This window comes from Colobus angolensis, unplaced genomic scaffold (assembly GCF_000951035.1).
Source record: "Colobus angolensis palliatus isolate OR3802 unplaced genomic scaffold, Cang.pa_1.0 Scaffold78, whole genome shotgun sequence".
NCBI lineage: Eukaryota > Metazoa > Chordata > Mammalia > Primates > Cercopithecidae > Colobus > Colobus angolensis.
This window is the reverse complement of record NW_012121598.1, coordinates 9,017,890-9,045,724: the sequence shown is the minus strand read 5'-3', so window position 1 is coordinate 9,045,724 and position 27,835 is coordinate 9,017,890. Positions and strand designations below refer to the sequence as shown.

General features: G+C 36.8%; 1 protein-coding gene across 1 annotated transcript in view; it reads left to right on the top strand.

The window, feature by feature from the left end:
• The first annotated feature begins 958 nt into the window (after positions 1-958).
• WDR72 (WD repeat domain 72) overlaps positions 959-27,835 on the top strand; it is a 207,349-nt gene continuing 180,472 nt past the window's right edge. Inside the window, exons 1-9 of the mRNA XM_011928644.1 lie at positions 959-1,111; positions 11,121-11,227; positions 17,309-17,387; positions 18,620-18,794; positions 19,477-19,553; positions 21,072-21,191; positions 22,491-22,636; positions 23,018-23,113; positions 27,138-27,286. Coding sequence (XP_011784034.1) covers positions 959-1,111; positions 11,121-11,227; positions 17,309-17,387; positions 18,620-18,794; positions 19,477-19,553; positions 21,072-21,191; positions 22,491-22,636; positions 23,018-23,113; positions 27,138-27,286 — 1,102 coding nt within the window. The remainder of the gene's footprint in view (positions 1,112-11,120; positions 11,228-17,308; positions 17,388-18,619; positions 18,795-19,476; positions 19,554-21,071; positions 21,192-22,490; positions 22,637-23,017; positions 23,114-27,137; positions 27,287-27,835) is intronic.

Below are 27,835 nucleotides of genomic sequence, written 5' to 3'. Positions count from 1 at the left end.
AATTTATATTGGTATTTACCCTTTTGGTGGTTTAGCAACAGAAATCCTGTAGGACAGAAGGCTGTCATTTTCTTGACTTTCTCAAAGCAATATGGGAAGTATGCTTGGCCCTTTTCTCCTCTCTTTTTGATATTTTTAATGGGATTAAATATATAATGCTAAATTGCCTCCCAAAATTGTTTGTGTTTCAGGAAGGAATGACCATTTGGGGAGAATATTTAACTCAGTGTTTCACAAAATGTAATGCACACATCACTGAGTGATACTTTGGGTGGTCATAGGCAACATTTATTTATACTTACGTATTCATTTTAACCCTTGCAACTAACATATGAATGTAGTAATTTCGTAAAGATTATTGTTTAGGAAGATACCAAGTATAAAAATAGGTAAAATAAAAATTATTACTAAAATAGAATATGGCGGAAATCATGACAGTCATACATGAATCTTTGAAGACTAGGAAACGCTGTTTTTATGGAAAAGATTTATTTTTTTAATAACAAATTCACCAATTTCAGGTATTTATTACCTAGATAAGGTAGCATTTCTAGGGAGAGAGAGCTTGCAAAGCTGGCTTCAAATTATACCATGTAGACAGCTGTATGCTGCTTGAGAGACCCAGCAGGACTTCGTAGCAAGTTAGATGTAGCCATAGGAAGAGCTGGGTGTGAAGTAAATAGACTATTCCTTTCTTTCTCTTCATCGATAATAAGGAATTAGAAGATAATTCATTCTTGTTTGATGAATTAGCAGCATGCATGGTAATTTCAGTGTCTGATGACTACTTTCTCTTCTAACTGATGGGGAAGCACCCTTTTCCATAGCCCTGGGAGAACACGTCATTGAAGTTTGGGTCATCCTAAATCCGCTTTGTAATATTATCAGTTTCCTCAAATTTCAAAAAGGTGACCATGTATGCTTCTTTCATTCTTTGTATTTTCAGGATTCGCCCAAAATGAGGACTTCCCTGCAGGCAGTGGCACTCTGGGGACAGAAGGCCCCTCCCCACAGCATCACTGCCATCATGATCACTGATGACCAGCGAACAATTGTGACTGGAAGTCAAGAGGGTCAGCTCTGTCTGTGGAATCTCTCACATGAACTAAAGGTTAGTGAAAGCTACTGACACTGAAACAGACACCACTCACAAAATAGGCACAACTTGCATTTTCTGTCTGCAATGACAGTGGAAGATTTGCACGATTGTTAAAAAGATGCTTATTAAAGTAATAAATTGATTTTACTTCTGAATTTTGAGAAAATAAAGTATTATATGATAGAGCAAGATCATGTTTGAAAATTATATTATGAATATTGCTAATCTTAGCTACCAGCTAAGTGTTATCATCCTTTAAGCTATACTGAGTTTTACTATTTTATATCCTGAATTATATGTTTAAGTAACTGAACTACAGGCATGTAAGTATAATTCTAAAAATTATGGCTCATTAATCTAAACAAAGGGCACCCTTGAAAGCCACGATTAACTAAATGAGTAATATCTTAATTTTCTGGGTGTTTCTACTGGTTTGGCCTGCTTGCTATTCTTTTAGTCTCTGCCTGCCTGTGATTTTTACAGATCACATCAAAATGCTCTAAATCCAATTTACTATTGTCGTCCTTCTATTTCAGAACCTGACCTCACCTAGGATTTGCCCATTGATTAGCAATTAATTGTCCCTGTCTCAAGTCATAAACATTTAACATATCGGAATAGATATTTGCTTAACTCCAGCAGTCTCTAGACCCAATTTGAACATTTAAACTAATGATGTAGTTAAAGTATACTGCCCTCATTAAGAAGCCTTTTAAAGATCAAAGACTATTTTTAGCCTTTAAAGTTTGTCACTTTAAAACCTAAATTAACAATTAATTGTAATTCTATTTTATAGTGTAATTAATTAACATCTCCCATCACTGAACAGTTCTACTACAGGACTGCCAAGAACTGCATAGCAGACCAGCTCAGCTCAATGTTAATGAACGTTCTTGAGGAAGGATGGGTATTATTGCAACGGTTGTGCTTTAAAAATAGTGGCCCCCTTTGAAAATTAAAACATTAATTTTCTATTATAGTTTAAACTCCGACTTCTAAGTGACTAAAATGTCTTACTTATTTTCAGTGTTTAAGTGTATTATTTTCTGGGTGGAATAGTTGTGTAATAATATGTAGGTTACTATAAGCTTAAGAAATCTGGAATTCTAGCATCTTCATATTTATAAAGGCATTGCTAATATTTATTCAACATTTGTTTAGCATACATTTGTTGTTTGCATGCTGTAAATTGTGTGGTACGGTGGGTACTCATTCGTAAGTTCAAATGTAAATGATAAGACCTGGTGCTGACTGCCCAGGAAGTTACAATGCAGTACAGAAAAAATGGGCTACTGTGGGCACAGTTATGATATAAGGTACTGTAAGTAGGGAATGGTCTGCACTCCATATTCAGTGGAGAAGTTATGCCATGCATGTCTTAGGAGCAAGTCCTCTGCTTGGATTCAGAGTAGTGGTGCTTACGGGGGGCAGTTTTCCTCCCAAGAGACATCTGTTACTATCTATACACATTTTGGTTGTAACTATTGAAGGACGAGAGATACTGGTGGCATGTAGTGGGTGGAGCCGGAGATACTACAGATGTCATATAGTTCACATGACAATTCCTCACAATAAATAATTTTTCCATTCCAAATGCCAAGAGTGCTGATACAGAGAAATCCATGGATAGAGATATGGGCTGGGAATAGGAATTAGATTGGTGAGAGTGGAAGAAGCAAAGTTATTCTACATTAAGGAGACTGCCTGTGCTTAGAGGAAAGGGAGGAGCTGTCTGTTGCCTTAACCTAGATGTGGAAAAGGATCAAAGAGAGGTGAGTCCAGAGGGGAAGACGGGGACCTCGACCTGGAGAAGTTTAGATGACAAGTGAAGGAATTTATATTGAATTCTCGAGAGCTATTGAGGAGATTTAAGTTGGGGATGGGATCAGCTTTGTGTTTTTGAAATTCACTGTGAGGACATTGTGCAAAAGTTAATTACACAAAGGAGTTATTGCTTAGTATGAATGTGAGATACTCCATGTAAAGATTTTCCTGAACGTTTTCTATGGCTAACCATAGAGCCAGATTGAATAAACAGCATCTCTTATTTTCCCATGACTCTTGCCCCCACGTTGCAACTGATCAGCTATTAGTAGGAAAAACTCCAGACTGAAAAAAATCAAGGGCATTTTTCAGTTCTCAACAAATCCTCTTGTTATCCATAAGGTGGTCAAGTGAGTAGTTTAATGGGTTAATGCTTAGTGGTTTAATTTTATTTTTGTTTAAAAAGTGTGTATATAAAGGAATAATTTGGGTAGGGATAGAAAAAAAGGAGTCCTTGAGGACACAAGAGACTGTAAAAAAGGACATAACTATATGGGTGACTGAGTCACTGTAGGGCAGCATCTCAGGGAGAGGATGGTAGGAAGAAGAGAAGGAACTCAGGCATGGGAGGTTGTAAAGTGAACAGGGAGCCATTTATTTTCTCTTCGTATTAAATTTGGAAAGTTCTTTCCCCCTCCAAAAGTACATAGGTAAGAGAATACATCAGGTTCTGTGGTCTTAAACACTCGCTTGCCACCATGCAAAATGGAAAGACAAACCAGGGACACTTATTTGCGCTGTCATTAGGGAAACTACACAGGTACTTTTTGTTCTAGGCACAAATCCTCCTCCAAGTCTCTCGGAGTCCAGTGCGGGAGACAGATTTGTAAATAGGAAGTTGTAAGGCACTGAGACACTTTCCATCTCTCTGAATTTGACTATTCTACATACCTCCTGTACAGTGGAATCATACAGTATTAGTCTGTTTGTGATTGGCTTATTTTATTTAGTATAATGTCTTCAAGGTTCATTCATGCTGGAGCATATGACAGTATTTCCTTTCTTTTGAAGTTTGAATAATAGTCCACTGTATGTATATACCACATTTTCTTTATCTGTTCCTCTACAGATACATACATGGGTTGCTTCCACCTTTTGGCTGTTGTGAATGATGCTGCTATATACATGGGTGCACATGTAGCTGTATTCTTGCTTTCAACTATTGGGTACATCCTGAGAAGTGGAATTCCTGGTTCATATAGTAATTCTATTTTTGAAATTATTTTTAATTGACACATAATTGTACATATTTATGGTATGGTAATTCTATTGCAAATTTTTTGAGGCACTCCTATGGTGGCTGCACACTTTGCATTCCCACCTGCAGTGCACAGGGCAACCAGTTTCCCTATATCCTCACCAGTGCTAGTTACTTTTTTATTTTTATTTTTGTAATAGCCATTCTAATGGGTGTGAAGTGGTATCTTGTTATGGTTTTGAATGGAAAGCCTTTCTGAGAGTGAGGCTTGAGCTGAGTTCTAAAGAATGCACAGGAATTGAAGGTTAGTTTGCAGACACAGGGAATGACAAGTGTGTGTGAAAGACGTGAGCATTTTGCCTTAAGGGAACTGGTAAAAGTAGTTGAGTAGACCTGGAGCATACATAGTGAATTAGAGGTGACAGGCTCATCTGGAAAGGACAGGATGGGTCCAGCATGGAATCCCACAGGTTGAAGGGTTTATAAGTTTTGTTTTATTTTTTCACTAGATAGAGCTAACAGCACAAGATAAGTAAAAGCAGTGGTGATTTTGAGGGCTTTAGAGGATATTTTATGTGAGAAGATGGCATAATACTATTCAATTGTATCTGGGTTTTAGAAGATCACTTGCTAGCAATGTGAAGGGCATATTGGAGAAAGGGGGAGATGACATCAGGGACAGGGACTATGGCTGTCAGACTTCTACTGTAATTTATTCAAGAAAGGTTTTGAGGATAAACCAAATCAGTGGCAGTGAGGATGAAGAGGAGATGAAAACTGGAAAGACATTAAGAAGAGAGAATGGACAGAACTGAGAAACTGATTGGATGTATGGTAAGGGAGCAGGAACAGCCAAGGATCTTTCCCAGATTTGGGGTTTGGGAGCTGGGTGGGACTGGTAGAATGATGGTATTATTCATTTGCATATGGGATAAAAGGGATTGGAGAATAGGAATGGGGAGGGAAAAAGGTGGTGTAAATTCTGCATATCTCAGAGTGCCCAAGTATTCAACAGGGGATTGAAGATGTGCCTCAGTCTTTCCTTGACCATGTGCAGTGGGATGGCAGGGTGCAGGGGAGCTAGAGAATAAGTGTCTCCCTCTCTTGGGCTTCTCACTGCATGCCTAGGTTATACATTCTGTCTTCGAGTCCAAAGTCTGACTCCCATAGCCCTCTAGTTTCCCCAAAATTTTGTAAAGTCTACCAGTGAGGAGCTTCTCCAATCCCATGCCAGCAAATTCCTTACTTGGGTTTTCTGGTATTGATTGCTGGTTTTCTTCACACCTTTAAGCGTAGAGAAAGGTGAGGTGAGTATCCTCTCAGATAGACTCCCTTAGTATTGCTATGTTCTGCTCTTCTGCCTGTCTAACACTCAGAAGGAAACAACAAAATGAAGAAGAGCAATGTGTGGAGAAAAAGAGTGGAGATCTGAGTCAAGTGCCAGCCCTGATATTTACCAACTCTGTGATGTTGGGCAAAGGACTTACATTCTTTGAGCTTCAATTTCCTCACCTGTGAAATGGGGATTTAAACACTGCCCTGTGACTGTGTTTTTGTCTGGAATACGGGAGATGTTCACTGATGTGGTTTTGGCTGTGTCCCCATCCAAATCTCATCTTGAATTGTATCTCCCACAATTCCCACATGTTGTGGGAAGAACCCAGTGGTTGATAATGGAATGATGATGCTGTTGAGTTAGTCTCACAAGATCTGATGGTTTTAAATAGGGGAGTTTCCCTACCCAACCTCTCTCTTTTCCTGCTGCCATCCAGGTAAGATGTGATTTGCTCCTCCTTGCCTTCCACCATGATCAGGAGGCCTCCCCAGCCATATAGAACTGTAAGTCCATTAAACTTCTTTCTTTTGTAAATTGCCCAGTCTCAGGTATGTCTTTATCAGCAGTGTGAAAACAGACTAATACATTCATCAAGTTGTGTGTTCTTCTCAGTCTCCCACTGTGCTGTTGGAAGTACCTGGAGGTGAGGGTGGTGGTCAGGAGAAACCAATGCTTCATAAAAGTAGAGCTAATGGACAATAGGAAAGGTCTCCTGGATTTCATCATGGCAATGACTAAGTGTGATTGTAGAATTTTTAAATTTTGTTATTCTTCATGGCAGTTCTACAACATGGTAAATGAGGAAATTTTAGTGAACTGTCTTAGCTTATTCAAATATATATGGGGATTTAGTAGTAGAATGAGGACCTTATATGAAAGGCCATGATATTCTGTTCTGATGTTTTGTCCATGGTAGATTTTCTCTGGATGAGGGAATATCCTTGATGTTCCCCCTTTACTGCTTAATTTGGCTTTTAATAGCCTGGAAAGGCATTAAATGCCCAGGGATAGGCACCCGTGAGCGTGATGACAGGGAGAGATGGTACGTTGTTCTCTGAGATGGAACCTTCTGGACTTCTCAGGTAAAAGGTAGAGTGAACTTGAATTGTGCAGGATTCTAATCAACCACAAAACACTTCTTGTAACACTAAAAAGTTAATCTGACAACAGACCTTTTAAGAGGGAAATATCTCTGATTATGATAGAAATGATATAAAGGCAGAGAACAATTATGTCATGAAATAATTTGTCCTTATAATATGGATGAGTTATCATCTATGTATGTTTGTATAGTTCAGAAAAGACATAATTCATGTTAATTCATTTGGAAAATAGATTTTTATTACCCACAAGACATTTGGTAGCTATTCAAATTCAATTTTTGATCTTTTTATTTTTTTGAGACAGAGTCTCACTCTGTCGCCCAGGCTGGCGTGCAGTGATGAGACCCACTACACCCAGCTAATTTTTGTATTTTTAATAGAGATGGGATTTCACTATGTTGGCTAGGCTGGTCTCGAATGTCTGACCTCAAGTGATCCACCTGCCTCAGCCTCCCAAAAGTGCTGGGATTACAGGTATGAGCCACCGACCGCACTGGGCCAATGTTTGGTTTATTAGTGACAACTCCTTCTCCATCTGAGGAGATCTTACATGTTTTCTGTTTTGTAATTTAATTTTTGTCATCTTGTTTTACAAAATAACGAAGAATTTACTTCTTTCACACTTGAGATAGTGGGGGAATTAGCCCTCTGTGCCATATTTTTTAAATTTTCATGTAGGAGAAAAACACTGGATGTTTGTTTTTTCTTGAGATGGGATCTCACTCTGTCAACCAGGCTGGAGTGTGGTGGCATGAGCTCAGCTTTCTGCAGCCTTGACCGTCAGAGCTCAAGTGATTCTCCCACCTTAGCCTCCTTAGTAGCTGGGATCACAGGTGTGTGCCACCATGCCCAGCTAGTTTTTTTTTTTATTATTTGTAGAGATGAGGTCTCACTACGTTGCCCAGGCTGGTCCTGAATTTCTGGACTCAAATGATCCTCTTGCCTCTGCCTGCCAAGGTGCTGAGATTATAAACATGAACCACCATGCTTGGCCAGCATTGGTATTTTAAAGAATCATTTTAGTTAAAATTTTGTTTTTAATGTAGAAAGGTAAATTTTAGTATTCCTGATGCAGGAACATAAATAAGATCTTTTTAAAAAGTATTTCAATAGACTATTTTTGAAAGCAGTTTTAGATTTAAAGCAAAATTGGCTGGAAGGTACAGGGAGTTTCTATACATACCTGATCAGCCCTGCCCCACTCCCAACACACATGTACACACAGACTCCTTCACCATTAATATCCCACACTAGAGCAGTGTATATATTTTACAACCAGTTAACCTACATATAATCAAGTATTGGTTCACTCTTGGTATTGTACATTCTTTGAGTTTTGACAAATGTATAATGACATGTATCTTTTTTTTTTTTCCCCTTGAGATGGACTTTCACTTTGTCGCCCAGGCTGTAGTGCAGTGGCGCAATCTCGGCTCACTGCAACCTCCACCTCCCAGGTTCAAGCAGATATACTGCCTCAGCCTCCCAAGTAGCTGGGATTAAGGCCCATACTACCACTCCTGGCTAATTTTTATATTTTTAATAGATATGAGGTTCGTCCTGATAGCCAGGCTTATGTATCCATTATTATAGTATCGTACAGAATAGTTTCATTGCCCTAAAAATTCTCTGTGCCCCATCTGTTTATCTCCTGCTCCCCACAAACCCCTGACAACCACTAATGTTTTTATTGTTTGCTAAGTTTTGCCTTTTCCACAATGTCATATAGTTAGAATCATAAAACCTTTTCAGATGGGCTTATTTCATTTAGTAATAGACATCAACGGTTTTTCCATGTCTTTTCATGGTTTGATAGCTCATTTCTTTTTAGTGCTGAATAATATTTCATTGTATAGATGTACCATAATTTATCTGTTTGCCACTTGAAGGGTATCTTGGTTGCTATCACATTTTGGCAATTATGTATAAAGCTACTGTAAATATTTGTGTATAGATTTTTGTGTGGGCGCAACTTTTCAACTTTATTTGGATAAATGTCAATGAGCGTGATTGAGGTGTTGTGTGGTAAAAATATGTTTAGTTTTATATGAAACTACTGAACTCTTTTCCAAAGTGGCTGTCCTGTTTCACATTCTCACCAGCAATGAGTGAGAATTCCTGTTGCTCCACATCCCAGCCAGCATTTGATATTGCCAGTGTTCTGGATTTTGGCCATTTTGATAGGTGTGCTGTGGTTTCTCATTGTTTTTTAATTTGCACTTCTGCTATGACATATGATATGGAGCATATTTTTATATGGTCACTTGCCGTCTGTATGTTTTCTTTGGTGAGGTGTCTGCTCAGATGTTTTGACAATATTTTAATCAGGTTTTTAACTTTCTTATTGTTGAATTTTAAGAGTTCTTTGTGTATTTTGGATAATAGTCCTTTATCAGGTACGACTTTTGAAAATATTTCTCTCAGTCTGTGGCTTTTCTTATTTTATTGATCTTTTCTTATTTTTTAATATAAATAAGAAAGGTGTTTTAATTTTAGAAATTTTAGGTAATATAGATAATTTAGAAGTGAAAATTGATGCCTAAAGTTTTCTCCGTGGTAACTGGTCTGATATTTAGTCTATGACTAAAGGAATTTTAGTCATTTGTATATTAACTTTATTGAGCTGTAATTAACTGGTAACATTACATAGGTTTAAGGTATACAGAGTGATGATTTGATATGTGAATACATTGTGAAATGATTACCACAGTTGATGTGTTTTGGCTCTGTGTCCCCACCCAAATCTCACGTTGAATTGTAATCCCCACATGTTGGGGGAGGGACCTGGTAGGAGGTGATTGGATCATGGGGACGATTTTCTGCATGCTGTTCTTGCAATAGTGAGTGAGTACTCATGAGATCCTATGGTTTAAAAGTGGGTGGCACTTCTCCTGTCACTCTTTCTCTCTCCTGCTCTGCCATGATGAGACGTACTTGCTTTTCCTTCACCTTCCACCATGATTGTAAGTGTCCCGAGGTCTCTCAGTCATGCTTCCTGTTAAGCCTGTGGAACTGTGAGTCAATTAAATCTCTTTTCTTCATGAATTACCCAGTCTCAGGTAGTTCTTTATAGCAGTATGAGAATGGACTAATACAACAATCCAATTAATTAACACATCTCTCACCTCACATAATCATTTTTTTATGTGCGTGGCAAGAACTCTTAAGACCTACTCTCTTAGCAAATCTGAAGTATACCATACAGTATTAACTGTAGTCACCATGCGTACATTAGATCCCAAAACTTATACATCTTATGTATAATTCAATGTTTGTACCCTTTGAGCAACATTACTTCATTCTTCCCTCTCCCCCAGCCATTAGCAGCCACTAATTCTATTTCTATGAGTTTGGCTTTTTAGATTCTATATAGAAGTGAGATCATATAGCATTTGTCTTTCTGTGTCTGGATTATTTTATTTAGCATCATGTCCTCTAAGTCCATTCATGTTGTCAGAAATGGCAGGATTTTTTTCTCTTTTTTTTTTGGCTGAATACTATTCCATTGTGTATACAATCGGCCCTTCGTGTCCATGGCTTCTGCATCCATGGATTCAACCAACTGTGGATCGAAAACTTGGAAAAAGAAAAGAGGATTGCATCTATACTAAACATGTATAGACTTTTTCCCTTGTCATTATTCCCTAAACGATATAGTATAAAAGCAATTTACATAGCATTTATATTGTGTTAGGTATTATAAGTAATCTAGAGCTAATTTAAAGGATATGAAAGATGTTCATAGGCTATGTGCCAATACTATGCCATTTTATATTGCACACTTGCACATCCTAGGATTTCGGTACCTGTGTGGTGGGGCATAGGGTGGGGGGCAGTGGTGTCCTGGAACCAGTCCCCCATGGATAATGAGGGATGACTGTATGTGACACGTTTTATTTATCTTTGCATCCGTTGATGGACACTTAGATTGTTTCCGTATTTTGGCTGCTGTGAGTAATGCTCCAATGAACATGGGGGTACAGATACCTCTCTGAGATACTGGTTTCATACCCTTTGGATATATACCTAGAAGTGGGAATCCTGAGTCATGTGTAAGTTCTATTTTTATTTTTATTGAGGGACCTCTATACTGTTTTTAAAAATAGCTGCACCAATTTACATTCCTATCACTGTATAGGGTATTATGGTGGTTTCAAAAAGGGTAATATTTTCTCTTGTATTATTTTGTAAAGTTATTTTGAATTCTGAACTCTGTATTAATGTGCTACTATTACTGAGGGGACATTATGTTCATAGGAAGCATCAACACAGACTTATTTGTATTCACAACCTAGCTGTTGTAAGACAGGTCTAGCAGTCATGGAGGTTTCATGATGGACACCAAACCAAAACAAACAAAACCTGTCTACAACACAGTTCCTCTACCTAGGAGTTTATTAGTCTGTGGATGTTGATATTCCATATATCAGGTTTCTGGAAACTTGTATACAGCAAAAACATAACAGAATTTCCTAATCAGAATTGTGAATACTATCTTGTTGTGTTTTTCTTCTTCAAACCATTTACAATTATTTAAAAGCTCACTCTCATTATTTTCAGATTTCAGCAAAAGAACTCCTATTTGGTCATTCAGCTTCAGTGACATGTTTGGCAAGAGCAAGGGACTTCTCTAAACAGCCCTACATTGTTAGTGCTGCTGAAAATGGGTAGGTATGGTGTGTAAACTTTGTCCCCTTCTCCATGTCCTTCCCTTTTTAAACACTACAGTGGAGTACAATTTTAGTGCTGAAGGAAACTTTTGTGATCCGTATGTGCCTCTCACATATAGGAACATTTAGATCTTGAAAGTTTGAATAACTTGTGTGATGTCCCAAGGAATGTAATCAGTATTATGAACCCTCACTCAATACTCTTGTTGCTGGATTGGGACCAAGATAAGCATCTCAACATGTGTATCAGAACTTGTAGCACTCTTACTGGGTAAAGGTTAGTGACTAATGCCTAGTTTTGTAGAATCAGCAATGAAAAAGTCTAGGTGTCTGTCTTTTCTCATGTCGTAACACACTTTGAGCTCTTAAGCAAACCCATCCAAGCTTTCATAGTTCTACAAAACAATTTAATAGTTACAGTCTTCATGTTGTACCCTTGTCTGATGCTATTATGAAACTAACAGGCCAGGCACGGTGGCTCATGCCTGTAATCCCAGCACTTTCGGAGGCTGAGGCATGTGGATCACCTGAGGTCAGGAGTTTGAGACCAGCCTGGCCAGCATGACGAAACCCTGACTCTATTAAAAATAGAAAAATTGGCCTGGGCATGGTGGTGCATGCCTGTAATCCCAGCTACTCGGGAGGCTGAGGCGGGAGAATTGCTTTAACCCGGGAGGCAGAGGTTGCAGTGAGCCGAGATGGCACCCCTGCATTCCAGCCTGGGCGACAATCTCAAAAAAAAATAAATAATAAATAAATAAATAAATAAATAAATAAATAAAAATTTAAAATAAAAATAAATAAATCTAACAGGAGAGGACTCAGTTATCAGTAGAATGGTGGCAGAGAGATGGAAAAGGAACATAGCCAGTGATTTGGGTGCAGTTTCATGGGAGCGAAGCTTGCCCTCATGAAATAGGACTTACCTGTAGGAAAAAGCCCCACTGATGGAAGAAATACTATGAGCTAGGCTCCTGATGAGTTATTTGCCAAAATACACTCAGGAATGTGGTATCAATTCAGTATGCATTTGTTAATAAGGGATTGGGTTGCTAGTTGAAACAAGATAAGCCTCTCTTTGTTTTTAATCCAAAGAGAAATTATACGCTTCTGAATTCTGAAAACCAAAAGTATAACGAGGAATCAAGGTCCAGCTTGTATAAACAGAATAGTTTAATATGTTGGCTAGTTGAACAGATATCAAAGAGATACCTATTTTCATAGCTTATAGTAAATCATTAATTGTAATATTTAGAGGGATTGAACTTTGGCTAAGTCTAAAGTGAAATGTCCTAATACATTCCTTTTTTAACCTTTGCCTGTAGCTTGCAGGACTGCCACAAAGTCTGCTACACATGCTGAGATATTTATTCCCAATCTAGAGAATTTTGGGGATGGTTAATTTTTTTTCTGGGGCTGCATGAAAAATTGAGAAATACGTAACAGCTAACTGAGAAAAAGATCTGAAAAGTTACTGAGTTTCACCGTCAGATATTTGCCCATAGTGATATCACTCCAAAAGAGAAACTAGGGGGTTAATGGAGATATTTTTGATGAAAGTTGAATTCAGCTGTATGAGCCCTGTAAATATTGTTAAAGAGCCCAGGAGTCTAGCTTCAGTCTAACTAGCTGTCCTCCTTCGCCAAGCTGATGTGAATTTTCTAGAACTTTGTTCTTTTGAGGTTTCTAAATCTTATGCTGTGTCTATAAGATACTTTTAAATGAAGGCAGTATCTACGTTTCAGCTACTGTGTACTTGGCAAGTCTTAACTTTATTCACTGGAAATTATTACTCCTACTAGGCTTGCCCCATTATTTTCCGAACAACAATGCATTTTTAGATTTGAGAAGTCCCAGATATTGGCTATGGACTTAGCATTTTTGCCTTCATGGTGACCAGAGGGGACCCAGAGTTGCTTTATGGCTCAGTGTTTAATAATTTTCCCAAATTATTATTTTATTTGTAGGCATACATCCTCAGATTCAGTAATCACAGAAAATTCTAGAATAATGAAAATAAACCATTGGAGATCTGATGTTAAAACAACAGAATGCCAAAGGAAAAGAGAAGATCCTGTAGGTAGACAGTGAGAAAAAGCAGATTATTTACCAAGATATGTTAATTAAGCAGAGAGCTGACTTCTCAACAGTAATGACAGCAGTGAAATCCCTTCAAAAAGTGGACAGAAAATATCTGTTCGCTTGGAGTTGTATATCCAACAAAAATACTTTTGAAAAATTGGGGCAAAATAATAAAACTTCAGACAAACAAAAACTAAAGGTGCTCACTATGCCAACAGAGTCTGGATAAGTATAATAACACATTTCTAAATGATGTTCTTTAGTAAGAAAAACAATGATTTGAGAAGGAAGATTTGAGATGGAAGAAGGAATATTGAACAAAAACCCGCAAAGTTGTGGAGACTTTATAAGATATAATGATATTTATATACACCCACTCACACATACGCGATTCTGGTCAACAATAGCATATAATAATATAGTAATAAGATCCCACACATTCTGGTGTTCTAGAGGTGAGTAAAGATGTTGATTAACTTTAGACCTTAAGCTATATTTATATATTTACATTTCAAGTATTGTTTAGTAGCTACAAAAACAATAGACAAAAGAAATAAAAAATAAAAGAAAGTGTATGTAACTTTCAATTTAAAAAAGAAAACATGTTGTTTAATTTGAAGAAAACAATTTTTTTTAAATGGGACAAATAGCACAAAATAAGCTAGTTGAATAAATCTGACTAAAACAGTCATTCCAATTACATATTATCATTTGTATACTAATCAAAATAAGGTTGGTATAACTGTATTAATATTTTATATATAGAGAGAGTTAATAAAATTTTAAGGCAAAAAGCCTTGGCACTGATAGAAAGGTTTATTACTTACTAATGGAAGTATTAGTCACTAGCAAGAGATGAGCCCAGAGAAGTAGGGCACCAGGACTTGGAGGCTGCTAGGTGAGTGCTTCTCAATCCTGAGCATGCACCAGAATCAGCTGCAGAGTTTGTTTAATTACAGATTTCTGGGCGGATTTAGTAGATCTGGGCTGGGGTCTAGTAACTTGTATTTCCAAAGCATTCCTAGACAATGCTGATACTGCTGGCCCAGAGCTCATATTTGGAGTAGCAAGTACCCACATCTGGGGCAGTAAGAGAAAATGTTGGGTCAAGAATTATGGGAAATTTATTAGTAATTATATCATTCATTGTGATAGTGAACCAAAGAGGGAAGATGCTATGCTTCGTTTTGAACGTGAAAGTCATACAGATGGAGATGTCTAAAAGCTATTTGCATATAGAAATATAGAGCTTAAGTAAACAGGTCTGGGCTTCCAATAGCATAATAACAGTACCCAAAGCCAGGGGAGTAGATAACTTACCCAGAAAGAGAGTGAAATGTAAGGATGTAAGAAAGTATAAGACAAATATCTAGGGAAAACCAGCACTTAAGAAGCAGACAGAGGAAGAAGAGGAGGCTGAGAATGCCAAAGAAAACAATGAAAGTATAATAAAAGACAAGGGAAAAGAGTTTGAAAAATGTAATAGACTTCCAATGCAAGATGGCAAAGCAAGCATTCATGTTTATCTCCTGTCCTTCTACACACTTCATTAAAGTTTGAGCAAAACTATAGTGTTACAAGCACACAAATATGAAAAATAAGAATGAGGTCAAGAGAAAATAATATATTTCCAAAAGATATAAAGTGTGTGGAATAATAGTGACTGATATATTTATCCATGGAATAAATTTTTACTGAGGTGCTGAGGAGGGGATGTAAAATTGAATATGACCAAAAAATGCCCCTTTTCAAGGAATTTGTAGTAAGAATATAACAGTTTTCTAATGTTATGTGTTGTAGACACTTTCATCTGTTTTCTTTTCATTGAAATAAGAATTTGAGAATTTTTAAGCTTCTAAAAATTCTTAAGATTTTTACAATTTTTAAAAATTATTAAAATTTTTTAAGATTTTAAGAATTCTTAAATTTTTTTATAATAGAAGGTGATTTTTGCTATGTATGAACTTAGGTGAACAGTTTCAGAAAATGGAAAGAATATACTTTTTAATAGTTCAATTTCATGTCTTAGTTTGACATATGTAACTTACATGGTTCCAGGTAAGATGTCAGCATTCCATTTGATATACCACAAATTTACTTTCTTTTATTAAACAAAATTGACAGGCAAAGAGCAAATGTTTTCTTTGTGATATATTTTCATTTTATTTTCAGACTTAATATAGAAAACAAAATGATAAGCAAATAAATAGGGAAAGCAAAGGGATCCAAGATGGTTTAAATACATTAATATTTTCAAAGGAACTTTTACCGGTATCCAGGTTCCAATCCTGGGAAAATGTGAATTAATTAGCCTCATTTGATATCTTGCATGGTCAGCCATCAGTATTTTTGAAAGTTCTCAAATAAGTCTAATGTGTAGCTAGAATTTAGAGCTACTGGTTTAGAAATAGACTAGAAACAAGTCAACTGACCGTGCTTTTCAAAACCACACATGCCAGGATCTCAACACAGAGTCGTGGAATTAGAATCTCTGAAGGTAATATTTGGAATAGTATCAGGTGGTTGTTGATGCATAGCTAGAGTCAAAACCCTGTTAATAAGCTCAAATCCCTTAAAGAGCTAAAATTTTATAATGTTGACTGCTTAAGGTTCAATTATTTTACCTTTGAGATATATTTCTTGATTTTATAGATGCATTATTAGTTTGTTTACCTTTGAGATATATTATTTCAATATCTACCTTCTTCCCAATCTTATTTTTTAGTAGGTACACACAGACACACACACACACAGATGTTTTTCCTCCTGTTTTATAGAATTATATGTCTTTTCAGGTTACCTCAAATCTTTTTGGAAAGAGGTTGGATATAAACAGAGGGAAAATACTATGAATATATAGCGTCTATTTCTGGAATATGATTTCTGAACCTCAGTGCTAATGGCATTTAGGAACAGATAATTCTTTGTCATGGGGGACTGTTGTATGCATTGTAGGATATTTGGCAGCATCCCTTGCCTCTTCCCACTAGATGCCAGTAGTGTGTTCCTAGTTGTAACAACCAAAAATATCTCAAAATATTACTGAGTGTCCTTGGAATGTAGGCGGAATAGGGGGAAGCAAAATCGCCCCAGTTTAAGAAGCACTAATTTAGAAGATTGAGTTCCAGTGTTTGGTTAGGAAAACAAAAAAACCTGCAAATCACCAAATACATACAGTTGTTGACATTATTAGTCTATATATTTTGTTTCTTAATATAATAGCGGTATCTCCTTTAAGGCCTATAAAACTTTTGTGTTATAGAACATGGAAAATTTTGCTTATGTGTTAAAACTCTCAAGACTGAAGAATATTACCAAACAATTCTGAAACAGTCATTCTGATTTTTGGGAAGTCATATAAACTACCCTATGCTGGGTGTACTTTGTAACTGTATTTTAAAACTGTGTCTTTGTAATATGTAAACCAAGTAAGAGTTTTCAAAATAATAATATTTTTCTAAATATTAGGTGGCAAGGATGATTTCAGGATTTCAAATCAGGAGAAGCAGAGATACACTGTTATCAATGATAGACCAAATGTAGCCTCTTGGTGGCACTGTTTGTTTTTACAAAAATGATACATTGGCCTCAGAAGATGCAGCACTTGATGCATTATGATTTTCAGAATATGTAGTTTAAGTTCAGTGAAATAAAGCATTTTCAAGAGGATACAGTTTCCACTGAAAGAATGTTGTACTGTCACTAACAGGCTGTGATAGCTGTATCTCCACAATTTGTTGTAGGCCCGGTTGTCTCTAAAGTAAGGTTTGCAGGCTGGCAGCAGGGTGTAATTACCCAAACAAAAAGATACAGATACAGTATGTCATCCCTGCTAATGACCACAACATTTTCTTGCCCAGTAATCTGTAACAAAAAGCCACATAAATGATCAGGCTGCACTTAAGTGCAGCACTAGAGAAAAACTTGGTGGCGCAAAAATTATTCCAGACAATTGAGTGGAAATGACAGAGAATAATACAAAGTTATTTCTGCTAGGGAGATGTGTGTTTGGAATGTCACCAGTGGACAGTGCGTGGAGAAGGCTACGCTTCCTTACAGGCACACTGCAATCTGTGTAAGTACGCTCACTTCCTTCAGGGCATTTCTTGATTCTGCAACTTGTTTAGGGCATTTGCAAATACACTTCTAAAGAAACATCTTTGGAGAATATTCTTTGCTTGAATTTTTATTTTGTCATGAGGGTCAAATATCACCAGTTATCATCTGCTATTTTGGCATTTTGCTTTCCCAAAAGATATTATTCAAGCAGATTTTTTCCCCTGATTCTTTCATTTTTGTGTCTTTCTAATAGATTTGAAAGACAATTTCCATATATAGCCTTAGTGCCACAAAATATACAGATACTTGTACATGTGTAAAAATTCAGTTTTAATGATGTGCTGTCTTATAAAGAACAAACAGTTTTTTTCTCCCTCGTTTCCAATTTTAACCCTTATGTTTTGGTAGATAGGTTCTTAATTTCTATACATATAATTTTTATAATCACTTCCCAGTCTTTAAGGCAAATCTTGACCTTTAGTAGATGGTTTCCAAGCATATGTCGTGTGGTTGCATGATTCCAATGGTGCTGACCACGTTTTTAAATGTTTTACACTTTTAGTGTTGATGATGGGCATTTCAGCATTCACAAACTTCTCCCCTTTTTTTTCTGGGAATAAAACCCTGCACAGAGAGAGCTGGTTAAAAGTAGAATGCTTTACTTGATCTTTAATAAAATATTTCCACAACTTATTTGGCATAATAATCCTCAAATGTCCTTCAAACACTTTCTTTTTAACATACAGCATTGTTGCTACGGTAAGGAACTTGGGTTTTGTTGTTGCTATTAATTATTTTTCTTTAAGAGACAGGGTCTCGCTGTGTCACCCGGGCTGAAGTGCGGTAGTGCTAACGACAGCCTCAAATTCCTGGCCTCAAGTGATCTTCCCACCATAGCCTCCCAAAGCACTGGGATTATAGGCATGAACCACTGTGCTTGGCCTTGTTGTTGTTTAGTTCCAAGTTGCACTCCAGAAATAATTCAGTTATGAGCTTTCCATGATTTAGAATAAAATTACTTCTTCCAAGGGATCTCTCTTTCTCCAGAAAAATCGTGAGATGCAAATGAGACTAAAGTGCCAATAGGAGTTTGGAATAACTGAACTAAGAGAAATTTTAGTTGCTGTTCAATTCAATATCTTAATTGATCATATGCTAAAACTAAGGTCTAGAGAAATCTTCAATGTAGCCAAATTATGTTAATTTCTAGTGATAATTAAATGTTTGCTTTGATTTCCATATGCATAGTATTACCACTGCTCATTCCGGATGACAGGAGAAGGCTGGCTTCTTTGTTGTGGAGAATATCAAGATGTCCTTATAATTGATGCCAAAACTTTGGCTGTTGTTCACAGTTTTAGATCATCTCAGTTTCCCGACTGGATCAACTGCATGTGCATTGTTCACTCCATGAGAATTCAAGGTAGTAGTTAGATATTATCTGACAGTAAAGAGATTGCGTATAAAAATATCTACTTTTGAATTATTTGTCGAATTATTGGGCAGGAATTCAGAAAGAATGCTTCTTTATGTTTACCTATTAATGAGGATATGTCTGTAATACATCTGATCAAGAAAAACTAAGAACACCCATGCCAGTGGTTCAAAACACTGGAAAGTCAGCAAAAGGTTAAGATGAGGGGGAAAGAGGTGAATCTGTGCTTTTATCACCAAGTTCTGCTTGTTACATTTTAAGAGTGACAAGCAGGTTTTGTTGTGGATTAGCAGGACTCCTGGAATTTTGCCCTGCTGTATCTTCTAGATGTAGTATTGATAATTCAGTTCCTGTGATGAATGACTGCAAAGGGAAGTGGAAGTTGGCTCCTCACTTACTTCTCAAACAGGAAGTTTCTTGTTACGATGATTTGCAATCTGATTCTGCTTCTAGTGGTGCTCTTCTTATACCTTGGAATCACTTTGAAATTTTAAAACAGATTTGGAGCACGATGTAAAATGTTTATTTTTTTCTAGTTAAAAAGTAACTCCAAAGCTGAAAATTTTCCATCTACACAGCCCAGCATAATTCTTAAATGACTATGAAATGATTTTTACCTACCCAATTGTATCCATGGTAAGCTTATATGTGACTTTTATTCTTTTCACAGAAGATTCTCTCTTGGTGGTATCAGTAGCTGGTGAGCTCAAAGTATGGGATCTTTCCTCATCTATCAACAGCATTCAGGTTGGCTTGGGAACCCTACTCTTTTTTCCCTACAATTTCAAGCATATTCATTGAAATGTATAAATTGTAAGGCTATTACATGCTTATTGTCAAAAGTTCAAATAACATAGAAGTGTATAAATTCTACATCCATATATTTCCCCCATCCATCTTCCCAGGGGTGAGCATTGAGTACAATTGGCTTGTATCCTTCCAACCTTTTCTCCATGTATATACAGATGTTTTCATTTACACACACACACACACACACACACACACACACACAAAAGATTACATTTTTAATTTTTTAAAAATAGCAGAACATCTCTCTGTTCCTTACAGCAGAAATCCTCCTTTCTTCTAAGTATGTGTGAACAGTGGCAGGCAAATGACTCTAAAAAATTGAGAGGCGTGTCCCTGGGGAGTCCAGTATATTCACCTGTTCCCTGGCATCAGGCTACAAGTTGAGATGATGGAGGAAAGAACAGCCATACTATGTGTGCTGATGACAAAATTATTTAGGCTTCCCCAAGGAGCTCTGGGGTCTTTTTAGGAATTTATTGGTTGAGGAAGCCTAGGAATTGTGATGATATGCTGAGCTCAAGAAATACACATCCAGCATTATCACAAACTTATGGAGAATGTAGTATTTTATGTGCTGTGTGTTGGCAATTCTTTCCTTTTTTAATTTTTATTTATTTATTTATTTTTTAGCAATCAAAATACTAGGCCAGGCACAGTGGCTCACACCTGCAATCCCAGCACTTTGGGAGGCCAAGGCAGGCGGATCACCAGAGGTCAGGAGGTCAAGACCAGCCTGTCCAACATGGTGAAACCTCATGTCTACTAAAAGTACAAAAAAAAAAAAAATAGCTGGGAGTGGTGGCGTGCACCTGTAATCCTAGCTACTCAGGAGGCTGAGGAAGGAGAATCATTGGAACCCAGGAGGAGGGGATTGCAGTGAGCCGAGATCCTGCCACTGCGCACCATTCTTGGTGACAGAGCAAGTCTCTGTTTCAAGGAAAAAATATAAAATAAAAGAAAATACTGTAGATTTTTTTAGTCATCATTTTAGATTTTTTTGTTTGACCTTTCTGCCATATCTAACAGTCTCTAGCTTATTCTTATCTTGACATTCTTAGCATCCAGCCGTAGTTCCTCACAGAATGTTTGTTGAATGGTTGCATGTAATGAGCCCTTGAATCTAAGTGGATTTCCTGATCACAACTTTTTTTTTTTTTCAAGAAATACATCCTATATTTCTTTAATTTTTTTTAAGACTTTCAGAAGTACATATGCAGATTTGTTATACAGGTAAATTAAGTGTTGTGGGGATTGGGTGTACAGATTATTTCATCACCCAGGTACACAGCTTCTATTGCAGAGTAACTTCTTAGTTCAAAACACTCAAAAGGAAACTCAAATACTTTTCATTTTATAATGTTGTGATCTACTTGAGATGCACAGGAAGCGGGTCCTCTCATGGCTGTGTGTGAATTACCTGGAACTAGTACTAAAAGATTTTCTTTCCTTTTGAAGGAAAAGCGAGATGTCTATGAAAAAGAATCAAAATTTCTTGAGTCCTTGAACTGCCAGACAATACGATTTTGCACATATACTGAGAGACTTCTATTGGTGGTGTTTTCTAAATGTTGGAAGGTATTATAAAATAACATAATAAATACCAGTGATGTACAAGTGTAATTTGTTTTTTTTTGATTTGTATAAAAATTAGAATATGATTTAAATATGATACAAATTCTCTGTAATAGTATTACCAGAACATGGAATGATGTGTCTTTTATGACTGACATAACAGTTTTTTTTTTTTTTTTTTTTTTTTTTGAGACAGAGTGTCACTCTGTTGCCCAGGCTAGAGGAGTGCAGTGGCACGATCTCAGCTCACTGCAACCTCTGCCTCCTGGGTTCAAGCAATTCTCCTGCCTCAGCCTCCTGAGTAGCTGGAATTACAAGCGCATGCCACTATACCTGGCTAATTTTTGTATTTTTAGGAGAGACTGGGTTTCACCATAGTTGGTCAGGCTGGTCTCGAACTCCTGACCTCATGATCTGCCCGCCTCGGCTTCCCAAAGTGCTGGGATTACAAGCGTGAGCCACCACACCCGGCCTGACATATAAGTTTTTAACTCTTTAATAAAATTAGGATATACTACTACATATTTAATATCATGCTATATGCAACAGTTTTGTATCCCAAAATATTATATATGTAGTAGTATATCCTAATTTTATTAACAACAGACCATAATAACAATGAATATTTAGCTCTAAATTATTTTCAAAATTTGGTGTCTACACTTTAGAACTCAAATATACTTCTCACTTACATAGTTTGATTATATTTTTGGATGTTTTACTTTTTCTACTTTGTCACTGCATTTGTTTTAAGAGGGACAAGCATTATTTTCTTGTGAATATGTTCACTAACATTTCCAAGAAGAAAGAAAAGCTAAGTTGCCATCATTTCATAACATTTATTTTTCTTTAAAGTTTTGTATAACTGGCTCAGTTAAGAAAACTGTATAGTCTTACTTGTATGGTGATAATGTATTTTTGAACAAAGATTTAAAAGTATATGGTCTATCAAAATATTTATGTGATATACATTTTTTATGTGCATAATAAATTTTCAAATGTAAAACTTGGAGTGCTCATTATGGAAAGAATAAAATTACTTAGAAATTTTGGGATTTGAGGTTTCTATGTTTAGTGTACACACTCTGGAATGACATAACCAGATGAACTTTATCTACTGAAACCTACCCTAAGATAAATATAAGTCAATAAGTGATGGTAAAAATTCTTAATATATGAGTACAGTATGGTCTGTTATCAATGCTTACTATGTTGTTATAGTATTACTATCATAATTTATATTCATCTTATTGGCAGACTAGATTTAAACCTTTGATAATGTGCATTAACTTCATATTTTAGGTTTATGATTATTGTGATTTTTCCCTTCTGCTGACTGAAGTTAGCAGAAACGGACAGTTCTTTGCTGGTGGAGAAATGATTGCTGCCCACAGAATCCTCATCTGGACAGAAGATGGTCACAGTTACATCTATCAGCTGCTGAACAGGTGGGCTCAGATGGGAGCGGTATACAAAACATTCAGGTAGAAAATGAACTTTGGGAGGTTTATTATGGAAAAATCCCTGCATGCTGCCCATGATCAAAAACCAGAACAAAACAACTTTGGCACTAGAAGATTTACTCTGGGCTTGGTAGGCTTCAGCCTTTGTACAAAACAGCAGGGGACGGAGGAATGAGATTAACCATGTATAACTTGTACAGCTGGTGCTGGGTTTTCAAAAAGTCACTTGTAATTATTAACCCAACAATTTCTGAGTAGAGTTTAGAAACTTGAACGGTACCATCCAGCTTTTGAAAGTGGGAGGGGGGAAAGAACGAATAAAGAACCTCAGAGTTCTAAACTTTGCTTTTTATTTTTGCCATGCAGTGGGCTTTCAAAAAGCTTATACCCTGTTGATGGAAGAGTGCTTAAAGAGTCCATTTATCCTCATTTACTGTGCTCTACTTCTGTGCAGGAAAATAAGGTAATGCAAGAAAAGAGTGACTGCCTCAAAGCTGTTTCACTCAGTTTCTTGGATAAGTGTTGCTTTGTCTGTCAGAGTCAGGCTTGAAAAAATTGAATGGAAGCATCCCATCAAGTTGTTAATGAGAAAATCAAGTTTAATTGTCAATGGCTACCAAAGAAAAAACTTTGTCTTTAAAAATCTACTATGTTTAAGTCTGTGTTTTAAGTTTATAATGAAACAATACATATTTACTATAGGAAAATTATAAATGTTGAAAAGAAAGGAGAAATTAAAATTCCTAATTTCACCACAGTAAATATTCACTGAGTTTTTTTTTTTTTACTTTCTTGTATGTATTTACTTATTTTGATTGGAAAATTTTCAAATATTTGGAAAAGTTGCAAGAGTATTCAGTAATTATTCATATACGCTTTACCTAGATTCACCAATTGCTAACATTTTGCTATATTTACTTTCTTTCTCATTCTCTCTCTGTCTCTCTCTGCATTTGTGTGTATGTGTGTATATACGTACAAGCACATACACACACACCACACATTTTTTTCACTGACCCTTGTGATAAATGGTGTGACAAAACATTGTTAAACATTTTTATGTATCTACTCCAATTTTTAAACTTTATGGAATGTTTTATATTCTGTTTCTTTACTTAATCGTATATTGATATCATTTTCAGATGTATTTAGCTATTCTTACGAATAAATTTTCTTGTTAAAACAAATATAATTACGCTTTTGGCAGAAGGTTGATACTATAATTGTAGCTTATTACTTGACTGAATCATACCTTTGACACTCTAGGAAGCCTGAAAATTTAAGCAGTTATTTTATTTCAGTAGTGTTATCCAAAGTGTTTTTTTTTTTTTCCCTAAGCCTTTGGACTTTGTCATCAGTTAATTATCCAAAAACGTATTTCATGGAGAGTGGAAGAGTTTTGAATTATTGATTTGTCAACCAGGGAAGCATGCTACTTTTAACAGAATGATGGTTTGCTTAATTAGGCAGCATAGCTGTTGGAAATCCTACAGTTCAGTAATTGTCCCTTTAACATATCTGTGAGGTTTTGTTGTGAAAGCTTGATTAAGAAACTGTCAGCCAAAAATTAGAACCCCAAGTGCCACTGAGACACAAGCAAACTTTATAATTATGGCATGCATCAATGACTGTTTCTAAAATTACCTGTGGGCAGCAATAGGTTCCTGTTTTGCTGCTGATCACAAAAACAGTACTGGGGCTTCCTTAGAAAGGCATATTTAGTTATTTTTTTAAAGGATCTGCTCTTTTCCTCCTTAGCTTTGAAAGCGTTTTTACAAAGCACAGTTTGCCCTGAAAGCCAATGATCAGTTGTGCCCTTTAGGGGCTTCTTGTTCCTGAAAATTTCAATGTTATGTATAACCATGAGGAAAGAGTACAACAATTAAAAAATAACTAATCTCATGGGAAGTTACCTTGCTTTGTTTCTCAAAATGTGAAGACATAAACTTATAGGTCTTTTACCAATAATTCTTGTTTAAACAACCATAGATGTTTCTGTATCTTAAAAGTGAGAAATGCCTAGAAGCCGGTGAAATGTGAATAGAATAATTGGAAACTGGAAAAAGTTGGTCTGCCTGTCCTTACGTGCCTTTTATCCAGGACATAAAGTCATACTTTCTTCCCCTTATTCAAACATCACCAGTGTTCACTAAATATAAGAGTCCTTAGTCTCTCTTGCAGTTACCAAGTAATGAAGGCATTGTGGCAGGATGAAGAGATGAATTTTATACGTTCAGTGAGCTTAGAAAAGACTGCTCTGTCAGCAGGTAGTATTGTCTGGACTCATTTTTTGGAGTGATACCATCGAATTAAATCTCCAGGTTTGACAGTAACAGGTTCTCAGAATTACTGTTTGTAATGCCCACGTACATATCTGCTGATGGAGTTGCAGTGGTGAGAATGAGGATTCGTCTTTCCTTCCAATAGCCGCATGAGGATCTCCCTAGCTTCAAATCACAGCTGGTAATTGCTGAGACCTGTGGTGCAGGGGTTCTGGCTGTTGAGATAAGGAACTGGGTTTCCCAGGGTCTCAGCCACAGAGTAAGGCTGCTGTACTGAGATGGGAATAGCTGGGATAGAAACAGCCTAAGGATTGCAAACAAAAACTGTGTGTGCAGGAACTAAGAGTAATGGTGATGATGATGATGATGATGATGATGATGTTGATAATGATGATAAAAACTTCATTTGAGTCCTTATTATTGTCAAACATACAAACAACCTGATTTACTTTAGTTGCCACCAAGATCCCATGTTGAAACTGATGGTCAGAGGGGTGAATTCCCAGGATTTGAACTCAAGTGGTTTAGCCCAAATCCAGTAATGGGTTTTGGAGTGAGTTTCTCAATTGTTCTGAGAAAATAATAACCAGAATTGTTAAAATTAATTAAATAGGGACTAAATGTCAGGGACCATTCTGTGTACCTTATGTTTTTCTATTCATTAATCCTTATACCAATCCCATATAGCAGGTGCTTTTATTAGTCTTATTTCACAGTTAGGGAAAATGAGACAGTGAGGTGTACTAAATTGCCTACAGTAACCAACTTGCTCTTTCAATAGAGCTAGGATGTGGTAAAGCCAGGATTTAAATCCAGGCAGTTAGCCCCAGGGATTTCAGTGCTAATGGCTATGTTTTATTACCTCCTGGATGATGGAGACTCATGATGAACACTGTGATGAAAAATCGGAATTCACATGGTAAGGGACTGTGAAGAGGTTTTCAGGTGAATAGCAGAATGAGAGGGAACTGTTTGGGGGGAGGAGGAGCGAGGGACCAAGGAGTGAGTGTGAGCAATTGAGAAGCGGCAATGTGGAAGGTGAAAGCAGAGGGCATGCGAGCAACAGCGAACTTCAACTGCAGGGGCAAAGCACCAGCTGGGAAGAGTTGTGCTGCCACCAACTTGAGTAACCCACCAGCCTCTTGGAGCTTCCTTTTCAAATCAGAATAACCAGGGAGTTGGAACAATCAGTTCTAAGTGCCTACAAGGGTGGGAGAGTTTGAATAGCCAATTTAACCAAATTTTATCAACACCATTTCAAATAGCTATAAAAATCATGTGTGTAAGACACCAAAGTGCCCTCTGAGTCTTAAAAAAAATTATTTAGAAACTGACTTTATTGGAACCATTTTCTATGATACTCTTATTTCTTGGGACTATAGGGAATTAATTGGTTGGATGACCTTGGATTGGTTTCTTATTTTCTGTCATAGTTTCTCTATTTTCGTATCAGGATAATAGCAGTGTTTACTTAACTACATAGCTTTGTTGTGAAGATTAAATGTAGCAATATCTTGGCCCTTAATAATCACTAATGAATAGAATTTTTCACTAATGTGTCTAAATCCACACCTTAAAGCGTGTATTTTCTGACTAGGAAGCATCACTTTCCTGGACTTCTTTAATTCTAGCACCAGCAATTGGCTTTCTTTTTAGGATGACTTTTACTTCTGCACCAAAGAGAGTTCAGGTTTTGTTTTTGTAATGGCTTAAACGATTTTGATCCCTTAATATCTATGTACCAACCTGCCCGAAGAACAGCTATAGTGCCCTGAGAAGGACCAGGGATGCTTTAGATGCATTCACTAGTGAAGGCATAGCTTTAAGAGCACTGGTGCCCAATATTCATATTCTCCTTCAGCAAGATCATAAATTATGTATAATATGTATAATATTATACATAATTTATATAATGTATAACAGTATATATGTATATACACACACATACACACACACACAGAGTCAGTAAATGTTAGATACTTTTATTGACTCTCTGAAGTCTATGACTTTGCTTGTTGTTGTTTAAAGCCTCTTTAGTCCTAGATCACAGATTATTTCATTTAATTTACTTGAAAATTTTGAAACAGTGGGAAATAAATTGAAAATATTTACTTCAGTTATTAAGTCTTGTTTCTCCATTTAAAAACAGTGGCCATCTCTCTATAGTTACAATATTTCCTACATAAAAGCCCACTTTTTGTTTCGGAACAGAGCCGTCCCTTTGTTATGGGCTACATGAATGAGAGGAAAGAGCCTTTTTACAAAGTACTTTTCTCTGGAGAAGTCTCAGGAAGAATTACTTTGTGGCACATCCCTGATGTTCCTGTATCCAAGTTTGATGGTTCTCCTAGAGGTAAGTCAGTTTCCATTTCTAGTCACGTGTCTTCTGAGAACAAATTTGTAATTAACTCATTGTTCTTCTAAGTTGAGCAACATGGGACCACAAACAAGAAAAATTTATTGTGTACTATAAATGACAACATAAAAGCAGGTATAAACACAAAGCTTAGGCCGGGTACGGTGGTTCATACTGTAATCCTAGCACTTTGGGAAGCTGAGGTGGGTGAATTGACTGAGCGAAGGAGTTCGAGACCAGCCTGGGCAACACGGTGAAACCCCATCTCTACTAAAATACAAAAAATTAGCCGGGCGTGGCGGCGTGCACTTGTAATCTGAGCTACTCAGGAGGTTGAGGCAGGTGAATTGCTTTAACCCAGGAGGCGGAGGTTGTAGTGAGCCGAGATCATGCCACTACACTCCAGCCTGGGTGACACAGTGAAACTCGGTCTCAAAAAAAAAAAAAAAAATTAAAAATTAAACACACACACATACACGCACAAACCTTATGGATCTTGGCCGGGCGCGGTGGCTCAAGCCTGTAATCCCAGCACTTTGGGAGGCC